The 11,686-nt window shown below is 44.2% G+C and overlaps 1 protein-coding gene across 1 annotated transcript; it reads left to right on the plus strand.

Annotated features, from left to right (window-relative positions):
• Positions 1-407: 407 nt before the first annotated feature.
• On the plus strand, positions 408-2,864 carry C8H1orf52 (chromosome 8 C1orf52 homolog). The gene is made up of 3 exons (XM_064719760.1): positions 408-676; positions 767-974; positions 2,157-2,864. The coding sequence occupies exons 1-3, from the start codon at positions 419-421 to the stop codon at positions 2,243-2,245; spliced, it is 555 nt and encodes a 184-aa protein (XP_064575830.1). The 5' UTR covers positions 408-418; the 3' UTR covers positions 2,246-2,864.
• The last annotated feature ends 8,822 nt before the right edge of the window (positions 2,865-11,686 follow it).

Raw genomic sequence — 11,686 nt, forward strand, 5'->3', positions numbered from 1 at the left:
GCAGCGCCAGTGTTTTAGCTGATGCAGTAATGTGTGCATGAGTCAATCACAAGGGAGGTCTAGTACAAACTTGGTCCAACAAGTTTGAAAAATCTGTTTTGGTAAAGCTACCTCCGGGACCAGTGATGATCAGCGCTGTGCCTGCCCTGGGTTAGCCGCTGATCGGATATTAAGGTTTTTTCCCTCCGCTTAGCCTGCAGGTGTGGAAAGGGAGAAATGAAGGCTGGCTCGGTTTCGTGTCAGATTTTCGCTCTCTGGTCACTGGAAGGGAAGCCCCCGGTGTGGCGGAGCCCTCAGGCCCCGTTTCCCGCTCCGCTCCGCCGGCCCCGCGCAGCCCCGGGCCGGGCCCTGGCAGCCGCGGGCCGGAACCCTCGGCGCGGGCGCGGTTTCCGCGGGCGGTGCGAGGCGCGGCCCCGCCATGGCGGCGGAGGGGGAGGACCCGCTGGGCTATTTCGCGGCCTACGGCAGCTCCAGCTCTGACTCGGAGCCCGAAGAGCCGCAGCCCGACGAGCGCCCGGCGGGAGCCGCCGCGGCCTCGGGGGGCACCCCGGGGCGGCCGCGGCTGCCGCCGCCCGACGAGCTCTTCCGTCGGGTGTCGCAGCCGCCCGCCTTCCTCTACAACCCGCTCAACAAGGAGATCGACTGGGAGAGCCGCGTGCTGCGGGCGCCCGAGGAGGTGCGGGGGGCGCGGGGTGAACCCAGGCGGCGCCGCGGCCGCCACGGGCCCCCCGGGCCGCCGTGACGGGCGCTCTGCTCTCTCCCGCAGCCCCCCAGGGAGTTCAAGGTGTGGAGGAGCAACGCCGTGCCCCCGCCGGAGACCTACAGCCCGCCCGAGAAGCCGCCGCCGCCGGCCCCCACCCTCGACATGGCCATCAAGTGGTCCAACATCTACGAGGACAATGGCGACGACGCGCCCCGCCAGGCCGGCAAAGCCAAGTTCCTGCCGGACGAGGAGCAGGAGCCCCTGGAGTCTGGTGAGCCCTGGCTGGGGCCGGCTGTGCCTCACTCGGAGGGAGGCTCGGGCGTTGCCGGAGCCCAGCGGGCGGGCGGGAGGCTGCCCTGGGCCCCGGGCCCCGAGGGAGCTCTGCCGGCTTCTGCTCCACCGCTGCCCACGGCAGAGAGCCTGGCCGCAGGGCTGGGGGCACTGCAGGGCCGGTGCTTTGGCTTTGCTGCATCCAGCACAGACCCTCGAGCTGCCCCTCTGCTCCTCTCCCCCTCTGTCAGTAGCAGGGAAGCGTGAGAGTCTGTGGCACTGTAGTTCTGTGAAACCAACAGGTTCACTCGTGGCGCTGCTAAAGCAGAAGGTGGTGTAAAAGCTTCAGGTGCTTTACACTAAGGTGTTGACCTTAGTTGTAGATGTAGGTCAGATTATTTTTATAATGTTTGCAAAACTTGGGGTCCAAAAGAGGAATCAAATAGGATGTCCATGGGACAGATTACTGAAGAAAATATTTATTATCCTCTTCATTTTCTATGATGGTACAAGCTGTATTGGTAATTTAGGTAGTAAAGAGATGTTTGATGAGTGGGTGGATTTTTTTGTTTTTAATTGCTGGAGAAAGAGAATAGCAATAACCAAGAGAACAGAACCAGAAGAAGAAATTCTGAGCTTTCAGAAAACAATACTTTCATTCATTGGTAAAGTTGTGAACAAAGCTTTTCCAAAAGAAGGGGTTTTTTTGCTGTCTTACCTGTTTTTTGGTTCTGGGTGTTCTTTCTCAATAGCAGTTTTTATGTCTTTCTCCGTGTGTTCTATGTTTTCCCTGTCTATGCATTTCTCTTAGTCAGCCTTCATCCAAAGGAAGAAGGTAAAATGTTAATTGATCTTGACATTATTTCCTGCTTCAAAAATGTCATTTTTTAGCTTTTTCTGTTAGCTAATCAAATAATAATTTTTTTAGAACAGGTACTGTACAGTAGCATAAAGCCTCTTTTCAGTTACCTGCAGTGGTTTGTGGCAGTGATAAGAAGTAACCATTCCTGTTTTGTACACATATGATCTGCATTCGAAAAATGAGGATGTTGTCAGTTAATGTTACAGTGTCTTTTTTCCAGCCGTCTCAGATGTGGTTAAGTCAGTTGTTCTAAGACAGGGTGGTGTTTAAGACAAAAAACTGGCTTTGCTGATCTTGATTAACTCTTTCTTTTATTTAAAGATGGTGAAAAAGACGAGGAACCAGCTTCTGCTAAGAAACGTAAAGTAGAGTCTGGAGAACAGGCGAAGAAGAAGAAGAAGAAGGTATAAGCAGGGTGTTTTGGATTTAGACATAATGAGAATTTCAAGGAACTTGGATTCCTCTGCTGGAATGGGAAACAAATACGTGTTTACTGCATTTGTCTCTCGGGTAGGGAATTTTATTTCTGTAGTGTGCTTGCCTTTTGGAAAGCACAAAATTAAATGGACAGTGTTGTGGTAGAACTTGTTTACTGAACAAAATTTAAACCTGTTTATTTGAAACAAGGATTTAGATGAAAGATTCATTGCCATGGATACTTGTGCTCGTGCAGGTTACAGGGCTTCACAGTATTTTGTTTATCAAGAAACCTGGTAACGTGCATTCTTCTGGACTGACTTTTCCATTGTGTCAAAACCTTTTATAAAGGAGTATATACTAAAGATTTTTTAGGTACTGGTCTGTGATATGTTCACATAATGTTGTTTTTAAATATATGTATAGACTGCAAATAGTCACTGGAATAAAACTACATTTGAAAACATCTGTGGTATAAATATTGCATTGCATGCTTGGTGAATAGGAGCAATGAATTGTGTATTATATGCCATTCACTGATATGTGACTTAACAGATTCCTCAGGGCTTTTTTGTTCAAATAAATACACAACTACAAACTGAAAAAAATGGATCTAAAACTGAGTTTAATATTTTATAGTTATTTTAATGTTGTGGTATGTTCATCAGTGAAACATGAGACTAACTGATGGAGGGAGAATTGAAGCATGTAATGTGTTCTTCCTGAAACAGAAAATAGAATCAGGATATTTATGTGGACAAAAATTATGACAAAGCTGTGATAGAGTCTTTGCTGCCAAATTGTATTTATTTCAGTACAAACAGTTGGTATTCTTCTCAAAGTGCTAACCAGTGTATGTTGCATTTGTGGTATGCTGCTGAATGGGTTTTGGGTCTGTATATGACAAGGTACCAGCTTGTACTGGATTGGAGAAAAGGTTGCTGTATATTTTCAGATAAAGATTCTGTGCCTTAGAAAATCTGCAGTGAGATTAGTGCCTGCTAGTAGAGATTAATGTAATTAAATTTGTTAATGTAAAAATTTTTGTTTTCTATTTTTCTTCTGTCTTGGACTAGCTTTACTTTAGCAGAGCAGATTCTGTGTACATATGTGCTAATATGATGTTAATATTTTTAAGTGATTTTAAGAGATTTTTTTTTAACCTCAATATATAGAAATTGTGGTGTATTCATTTTCAGTGAATATATGAAGTTGTTAAGAAGTTACGAGTTATGCAATTCTAGCCTTGGCAGTGTGATAATGCTTTCTCTGGATCCTTGTCTACCTGCAGACTGCAACTGCTCCTTGCCACTTTCACAGGCTGTGGGGCCAAATTGCGATATTTGACACAGCTGAGGGCTCCACCTTTCCTATTGCAAACCCAGACACCAGCCACTGTCCTAGCAAGCTGCAGGGTGAGGGATACTGTCATGGCAAAGCTTGTGGAGTGCCAGCTCTCTGTAGGGCTTCTCAAAGTACTCCAGCTGCATTTTTGGGTTTTACAGTAGTTGTGTTTGCTTGTGCAGTGCTCCTTGAAGAGTGTTACAGCTGAAGGTTAATGTCACCAGCTCTGGAGATAAGATGCATTCCCATGACTGCTGTGACCAAGGAGGCTTTTGTCCATTTATTTTTTGCTATTCCACAGGGCAGCTCAGGAAGTTATCCTGCCAATTGCTCCTTTTGTTTTCAGACCATATGATATATGTAGTATCCAGTTTTCTTGAAGTTCTTTATGCTGAGAGTATCAGACCAAAGGAACATCATCTCCAGAGGAGTCCACAGAATTTGTGTCACTGTTAGAAATGTGCAAAGATTGTTTGGGGCTGGAAGGCAGAGTCACAGCAGAGATTGGAATGAGTTTGTGCTGCTGGGTCCTTTGAACTGTTTTCTTCAGGGCACTTCTGAAAAAAGCAGGAATTTTCAGGGAAGCCTGTGCCTGTGGAGCTCAATTGATGTAAGAATGCAATGAATTCAATGAATGGAGATAAGCATTTTTAGTCCTTATCAAATAATTTTATCAGGGCTCTTCATTTAGGAGATGAAGTGGTCTTCATCTTTAGAATGCTTTAGTCTTGGTAGCTTCAGAAGACAAAGATGTATTTGCTTTGCTGTAGCTGTGAGCAGCAGCACAAGAACTCTGTATTTTCTTGTCTTCTAACAAAGTCAACTTGTTCTAAGGAGCAAACCCTGATTTTCCATCCCTTCCCATAACTTCTCCCACCCTGTGTTTCTTGCTGCAGATGTACTGATACATAAACAAATACAGGATTAATACAGGATAACCCCAGGAAATTGTAATGGGGACTTAAACCTAAACCACAGCACTTCTCAGGGGAGGATTAACACACTCTCCTCAAACCAAACCACCAAACAAACAACCTTGCCAGCAACAGCAAAAGTGCCTGGGGAGTCTTTCTGTTGGAAGCAGAACATGGTCCAGTTTTGTTTAAAAAGTAGCTTCTCTGACACTGGTGAGGGATGTTCTGAGGAACCAGGCCAGGTAATGTGAGAGACTAATTTCACTTCTGTTGCAGAAAGGATCACTACTACTTAATGAAGACCTAAAGAATGGGGTTTTTACACACACAAGAAAGTTTCTCTGTTAGGCTTCTGATCTAGAAATGTATCACTTTCTGTGGTAATCCCTTCCTTAGGATTGATAAAATTGTATTCTGTGAGACTAAGAGCTTATACATTGTCTGAAATGATTCAGAGTTGCATTATTTAATGCAATTACAAGGTTGGTAATGGCAAGGACTAGTTCAAAACATAATAGTTAGGGATAGTGGGGTTTGTACAAGATCTAAGGTTTGCTTACATTAGTGGCTTGTTCTCTCAGGAACATTTATGCACGGCTCTTGGGTCCTTGTAAAGAACCTGTATCTCTGGCAGCTGTGTCACCATGATCTTTGGCAGTAGCAATGAAAAACTGCTTCCCCCTTGAAAACCTATTCTTTTTAAAGTGTCTCTGTAAAGGCTGTTAGCAGGTTTTCCAGCTGTGCTGCTCCAGCAGAGAGCGCTTTTGTTACTGCTGGCTCGGACCCTGTTGAATCATCTGCAGCTCAGCTCCACTCCACAGAACCCAATTCCCTTCAATTTTCTTTCTAATGCTTGCTTAAGTGTCTCTTAAAACAGTACACACCTATTTTGTTTACTTTCTTGATATCTTGCCCTAGACAAAGGCATTTTAAGCAGCTTTTGCACTGTAAATTTCACATGATTTTTGAAGGCTGTGTGGGGAGATTACCATAATCTTTGCTCTTAAAAAAAAATAATTTTTATATTGATGGATCATGATGAAAAAAGTTATTTGGCACACAATTTTAGTCAGATGTGTTTGTCTCAACCAAGCAGTGAAAATCAATATGAAAATAATGAATGGTTAAATGTCATGCTAAGTGTCTATTTCAGACAAACTACAGAGTTTCAAAGTGTCTGACTTAGAAGAGGAAAGCCTATAAAGGGGTTTTTGATCTTGTGCTTGAAAAAGGTATCGTTGGTTTAAATTTAAGACTACTCAAGAAAAACTCTTCTTTCTGTAAAATAAGAAAGTGAGAAAGAATTGGCTTTGAAAAATTGCATTTTTCTTATAATAGCATGGACTTCTAACCTTCTTTCATGGAAGGTTACAAAAATAAGGCTGGAATGTGCCTTCCCAAGGTGACCCAGCCCCTGGGCTGCCCCAGGCCAGCCAGGCCCACTCCATTCCTGTCAGACCTCCTGGCTTTGAAGCAGTGCTGGAAGGGGAGGCAGTGATGCAGTGACAGTGACTGCTCAGAAGGGCCCCAGCAGCCCTTCTGCCTGTGCTGGCAGCTTGCTGCTTTAGTGAATCAGTAGAAACCAGCAAAAACATGCAGTTGAACTCTCTCTAGCAACTCCAAGTTTCCTTGGAACACATTTTTGCTGAGGATTGTGTTGCTGCTGTATTGGGGTATCTCTGGACAGCATTTAACACTAAGGCTCTGCAGTTCACTCAGAAGTTAAATTTGCCTTTAAAACCGACTTTTTCTTCTCAAGCTTATTCAAAAGGAATGAAAATACCATTGTATTTGAGAGAAGCAGTGGGGATTCTAGAGATGGAATAAACCCACTATATGTGTTTGGGGTTTTAATTACAGGACCCAATTTAGTTTTTCACAACATATGGAGCTGAAAGATAATGGTCTTGTTCACTGAAAATACCTGATGTGATTTGCTTATAGGGCAAATGCTTCCAGGGCTGGATATGCCATATGGTAGGAAACTTCACCTGATGGCTGCTTTGGCTGCAGTAGGGCAGTAATGCTGGGGGTGATGCAGCTGTTTGCATGGACTGCTCTGAAATTCTGAGTTCAATCAATAATGTGAAGGGGCTTAGATTAATCAGCTGGTTTATATTGGGAATATATTGTAGACCCTGATTTTTTCTTTTCCTTCTCATGCTGCAAAAATCCCTTAGATTTTAATAGCATTCTGCTGAAGTTAACCTGAAAAACTATCACATTTAATAACAGCACTAATTCCCATGAAACTCTTGCAGATTTTCTATCAGAACTGTGTTTATATCCCAGATTGTGCATACACACTTGAGCATTAAGAACCAGAAATACTAGCAGCTGGGAAATTTGCTCCCCTGGCACTTGAGAAGTAATCCATTTCAGGTGATCAGTTCCATCTTGAACATTTGTTTGTTTTTTCAATTATATTGCTTACAGCTTTTGTTTGCTAAATTAGTAGCTCTTCTGTTTTATAAGAATAAGGTTTACTGACTCTCCTGGTTAGTGCTATAGGGTTTGGGGAAGCTCTATGTGACTGGTTCTATTTCTGATATCTAAAGGATGCTCTTTAATCTGGGGCTCTATTTCCCTTAGCAAGTCGCTCAGTACAACAGGGGAGTGTCTGTAACGTGACCTCGTCCGTGCTGGGGGCTTGCTCAGCTTTGCTCCCACAGGAGCAACACCCAGCAGCCATCCAAGTGCATTCAGTGCCCTCCTAGAGTGCATCCTCTGATGGGAGTTTCATCTGAAAGGAATCCAGCTGGTGCACTCTGGAAACCGAAGTGGAGTCTGCCAGGCTGATAGGGAGAGTCACTTCAAAAGCTGCTCCTGCTCCAAAGCGAAATACCTGGGCAGGCACACCCTGCCCGTGCGAGGGCCCCGCTCGCTCAGCACCCAGCCCCTCCAGCACACGCCTCTGCCCCCAGAGTACACCCTGCTGGGAAAACAGCTCTCTTCAATGCTTCTGCTCTTGGTAGCACGCCAATGCCGCCCTCTAAAGTCAGCTCTTTCCTCACCTTAGCTTGTCTCTTTCATAGCAATTGATTCACTGGTTCTTATATTACAAAGGGTGGTGGAGGAGAGTAAATTGCAGCACTGATCATTGCTTGTGGGTTCCCTGAATGGTAACGTTTTCCTTAGAGGTGCTGCATTCATTCCTGCAAGAATCTACACATGTGGATGCAATTCAGCTATGTATTAATCCCACCACAGGCAATGGAAATTCTGCAGTTAACAAGCTAATTGCACATGTGAATTTACAGTGCTGGGACAATAGCAGTGAGCCTCTCTTTCTTGATGGGGCTGATGCCTTGCTGTCCACCTTGCAGCAGAGTAAGGAAAGGGATTTGTGCTTTTTTACTCCTAGAAAGAATGGATTCCTTTACCTTTCTATGCTTTCTTCTCAGGAAAACTTCACTGAATTTTGCAAGCTTACAAATGCATTTTTTCATTTTAATATAGATGTCTTAAAAGATTAATTTCTCCCTGAAGACATTTGGGCAAGGTGGAAAGAGAGATTGATCATTTCCAGATGTACTTCACTGACAGGCAAGAAAAATTCTGCTTCAGGTTAACGCTTGTGAATGTACTTTAAAAATACACATTTTGTATACAAACCTGCCAGGGAGAGCACAAGCCAGTGCACCAGGGGCTGAGATGCACAGATTTGCAGTGTCATAGCTGCATTAATAAGGTAGGGCTTGCCCCTGCTGACTGGGCTAAAAGCCTTGGGAACTTCCCTCCCTGTAATCTCCTGTGGACAGGCAGGAGAGATACATGTGCTTTTCAGACAGAAACACTACGTGCAGTGTGCTTTGAGGAAGACACTTGGCTCCCAGGTGTTTGCTGAATCAGATATATTAAAATAGAAAATTCGCTGTTTCTTTGATGTTTTAGGAACATTTCATACTGGGATCCTAAACATGGCACACTAAATTTTGGCAAGACTTGGCCCAGTGAAACAGTAGTTTGACTTCAGGCTTCTGGGAAGTACCCCAAATTAGCAAAGCAGGGGGAGCTGGTGTCCTACATGTCCTACATGTCACCTGGGAGGACAGGCAGGCCCATGGAGCAGCTGAACCCTGGTGTCCTGCTCCCTGTGTGGCTTCCCAAGCAGCACTGCAGCATCACCCCTGCAGTTCCTGCACCATGGAGGCTCACCCTGGCACTGGCTGTCTGCCCTTGCAGTGATCTCCAATGGCTACAACCTGAGGACTTCTTAGTGGTGAAAGATAAACATCAATCAGTTCTGTAGGAAACCCTGGGAAGTGCAGATTCTTCTTCAGTTTGTTCTGGTCTCTAAGGCAACAGCAGCCTGAGCATGAGACATAACGGAGTTCCTGCCTGTCAGCAGCAAAGGAAATGCCTCCTTGGGAAGCAGTCCTTCATAACAACTGGTGTGTGGAACCAGAAATGCCACTGGAGACCAGGATGCCTTCATGAGTCACAAGCTGGTTTTCACTGGGTGGGCAGAGGAGGTGGGGGCAGTCAGCAGAACCAGCCCTGTGTGTTGCCTCCATTGAATCCTGAAGGAATAGGTTCCATTGGAAGCTCAGTAAACCTGTCTGAGGTTGCTGACTACTAGGACTGTTTTAAGTAACTGACAGACAAAAGACTGATAAACCCATTTTCCTGCCTACAGAGGCCTCTGCCCCTGTGAGGGGCAAAGCTCAGAGCCCTGGGAGCATTACAGGCAAAGCCTCTCTGAAGGCCTAAGGAACAGGAGTGTGAGGACTGCCATGGATGTGAGGTCTAGAGATGGTGAAGGTCCACTTCAGGAAATGAATCTTCTATGGAGATGTGTCGTGGCACTTGTCCCAGTGTCCCAAACATCAGCTATGACAGTAAGAGAGAGAAAGGCAGGAAGTAAAACTAAGGGGGGCATGATTCTCTGGGATTTTTCAGGTAAACATCTACGGGTCTTCACTGAGCCCCTATATTCTTTAGAAAGGAAAAATATGCTAGCTTAGGGCATTAATTGATTTCTTGTGTCTCAGGAGCAGGCAAAGTAGATGGGGAAGATGACTGAACTCAAATTTTGGAGTGTTTTCTATTGAAGAAAGATGTTGATAGAAGGAAGGGGCAGGACTGGGGAAGCAAAAGGAACGTTCCAGTTTTTGTCTGTAAAGGAGGACAATGTTATGTGTAAAAGAGAGCTTTGAATCCTGAGACAAGGTGTTGATGATACTGAGGTGTTAAAGCTCTGAAACTTGATAACAGTAGTTAACAGAACATCCATTTTACTGCCTCAGCTGAACTGATCTGTCAGTTTTGGGATTGTTCATAGGGCAGTGCAGGAGGCAGTCTCTGGTGTTTGCTTAGGGTTCTTTTTTTCCCAAAATAAATGTATGAAGATCTGAAGAAGCACATTCAGGGTGTGTTTCCTCAGGGTTTTCCTTTCTCAGCCTGCTTTGCTGCACCAGTAGCTGCCCAGGTGGGGTCCTGCCTGTCACACACATGTGCAAGGTGTCAGCTCAGAAAGGTCAACTGGTGATGGGCTCTCAGTGTATAACTTAGCCTGTGACACCTGATGAACTGCATGCACACTAGAATGTGCTATTTGGGCATACATCTTCCAAAATTTGCAGCTTTACAATTGGACCTGATTTTCTTTTGTTGCTGGTCACAAGACAGAAGCGACTACACAGTTAAAATCTGTTTTGTTGTGTTTGGTTGGGTTTTATTTTGGGAAGAAGTGGGATAATTTTAGTTCCTCAGCACTAAAAATTAGATCAAAATCTTGGCAACTGTGCAACATAAATGAGCAACCTTGCAATAAAGGGGGTTTTGTCACCTTGGAAACACAGTTTGAATAAGCTACTTGGAGTAATTTTAGTTTCAGACTTTCCTCTGCCCTTGTCCCTCCCATGCAAATTCTGGTTTTACACTCAGTATATCCGGTTTAAATGTGTTTCTTTCATAAATAGACAACAGGGGAATTTGCCAGACAAAAGTGGAAGTACACTGAAAATGACCTTGCACATGATGTTTCAGAGCAGAAACTGGTGTTTGGAAACATATAAAGTTAAACCCACCCAAAAATAGATTTTTAAAATCAGTCATTTTAGATCTCAGAGCTCAATGTAAAAAACCCAGAAGCTTAACTTTAAATTATTGTTTTTTACATACAGTGGGTCTTGTTATTCTGGAGAATATGGCATTTAGGAAACAAATTTTAGCACTAAGAAGCAAAGCTGAGGGGTTAAATAAGGAGAAATACACATTGAAAAGTTGATGTAATCTATTAGATACACATTCTTTCAGAATCCCCAATATTGTGATACTGTGATACTGTGAAATTTGTTGTATTAAAATGCTGTGGGTCTTTGTTGTCAATGTTACACAGATTATCCTGGGGCATAGCTGGAAACTCAAGTAATTAGAGAAGAGATTAGGATAAAGTAGTGCTTCTATCCACTAAAGAATGTAAATATTTTGAATATTTTCAATAGCTCCCACTTCTCTAACAGGTCTCACCTGAAGAGTGCCCTTACTGTGAGTGCCCACTAGAGAAGCCCTTGTACCCTTTTCTGAATACTTGATCAGCTGAGACACAGTGACTTTCCTCTCCCATGGAGACAATATTTCAATTTACTCTTTTAAATAATTGATTTTCAATTATTTAAAAGAGTAAATTGCATTTGAATATAGATATTGTCCAGGTGATATCCCTGGAAGCTCAGAGGAACCCATGCAGGACTGGCTGGTGGTGCCTGTGCCAGTGCCTGGTGTCACCTCTGCCCCCAGCAGAGTGGTTTGCTAGGCTGGGCAGGGAAAGGTGCCCCCCAGGACCATGTGCCATGGCCTGAGCAGCCACCAAAGACCAGCAGGAAATTGCACCAGTTCATCATGAGACACGATGAGACAGAACAGCTGACTGACATTGGGTTAAATACTTGGAAATTCTTCCTAACTACATGACCACAGGATGAGGTGAGGTCGTTGGGATAATAATAGGACCACATAACTCAAGATATTTTAACCCAGATTGATTTGAATATGAGCAAATGGAGGACATGTGTGATTAAGGGAGCACAAATGGGATTCTAAATCTATTTTTCACCTCCGTTTTCATGGATTCTGTTTTGTCTTCCAGGAGTGATTGAATGTTATGATGGACATCAATAATGCAAAGCTTGACCATAGCACCTTCCCATGAGCTGCTGGCTTTTACCATTC

This window comes from Zonotrichia leucophrys, chromosome 8 (assembly GCF_028769735.1).
Source record: "Zonotrichia leucophrys gambelii isolate GWCS_2022_RI chromosome 8, RI_Zleu_2.0, whole genome shotgun sequence".
NCBI classification, from domain to species: domain Eukaryota; kingdom Metazoa; phylum Chordata; class Aves; order Passeriformes; family Passerellidae; genus Zonotrichia; species Zonotrichia leucophrys.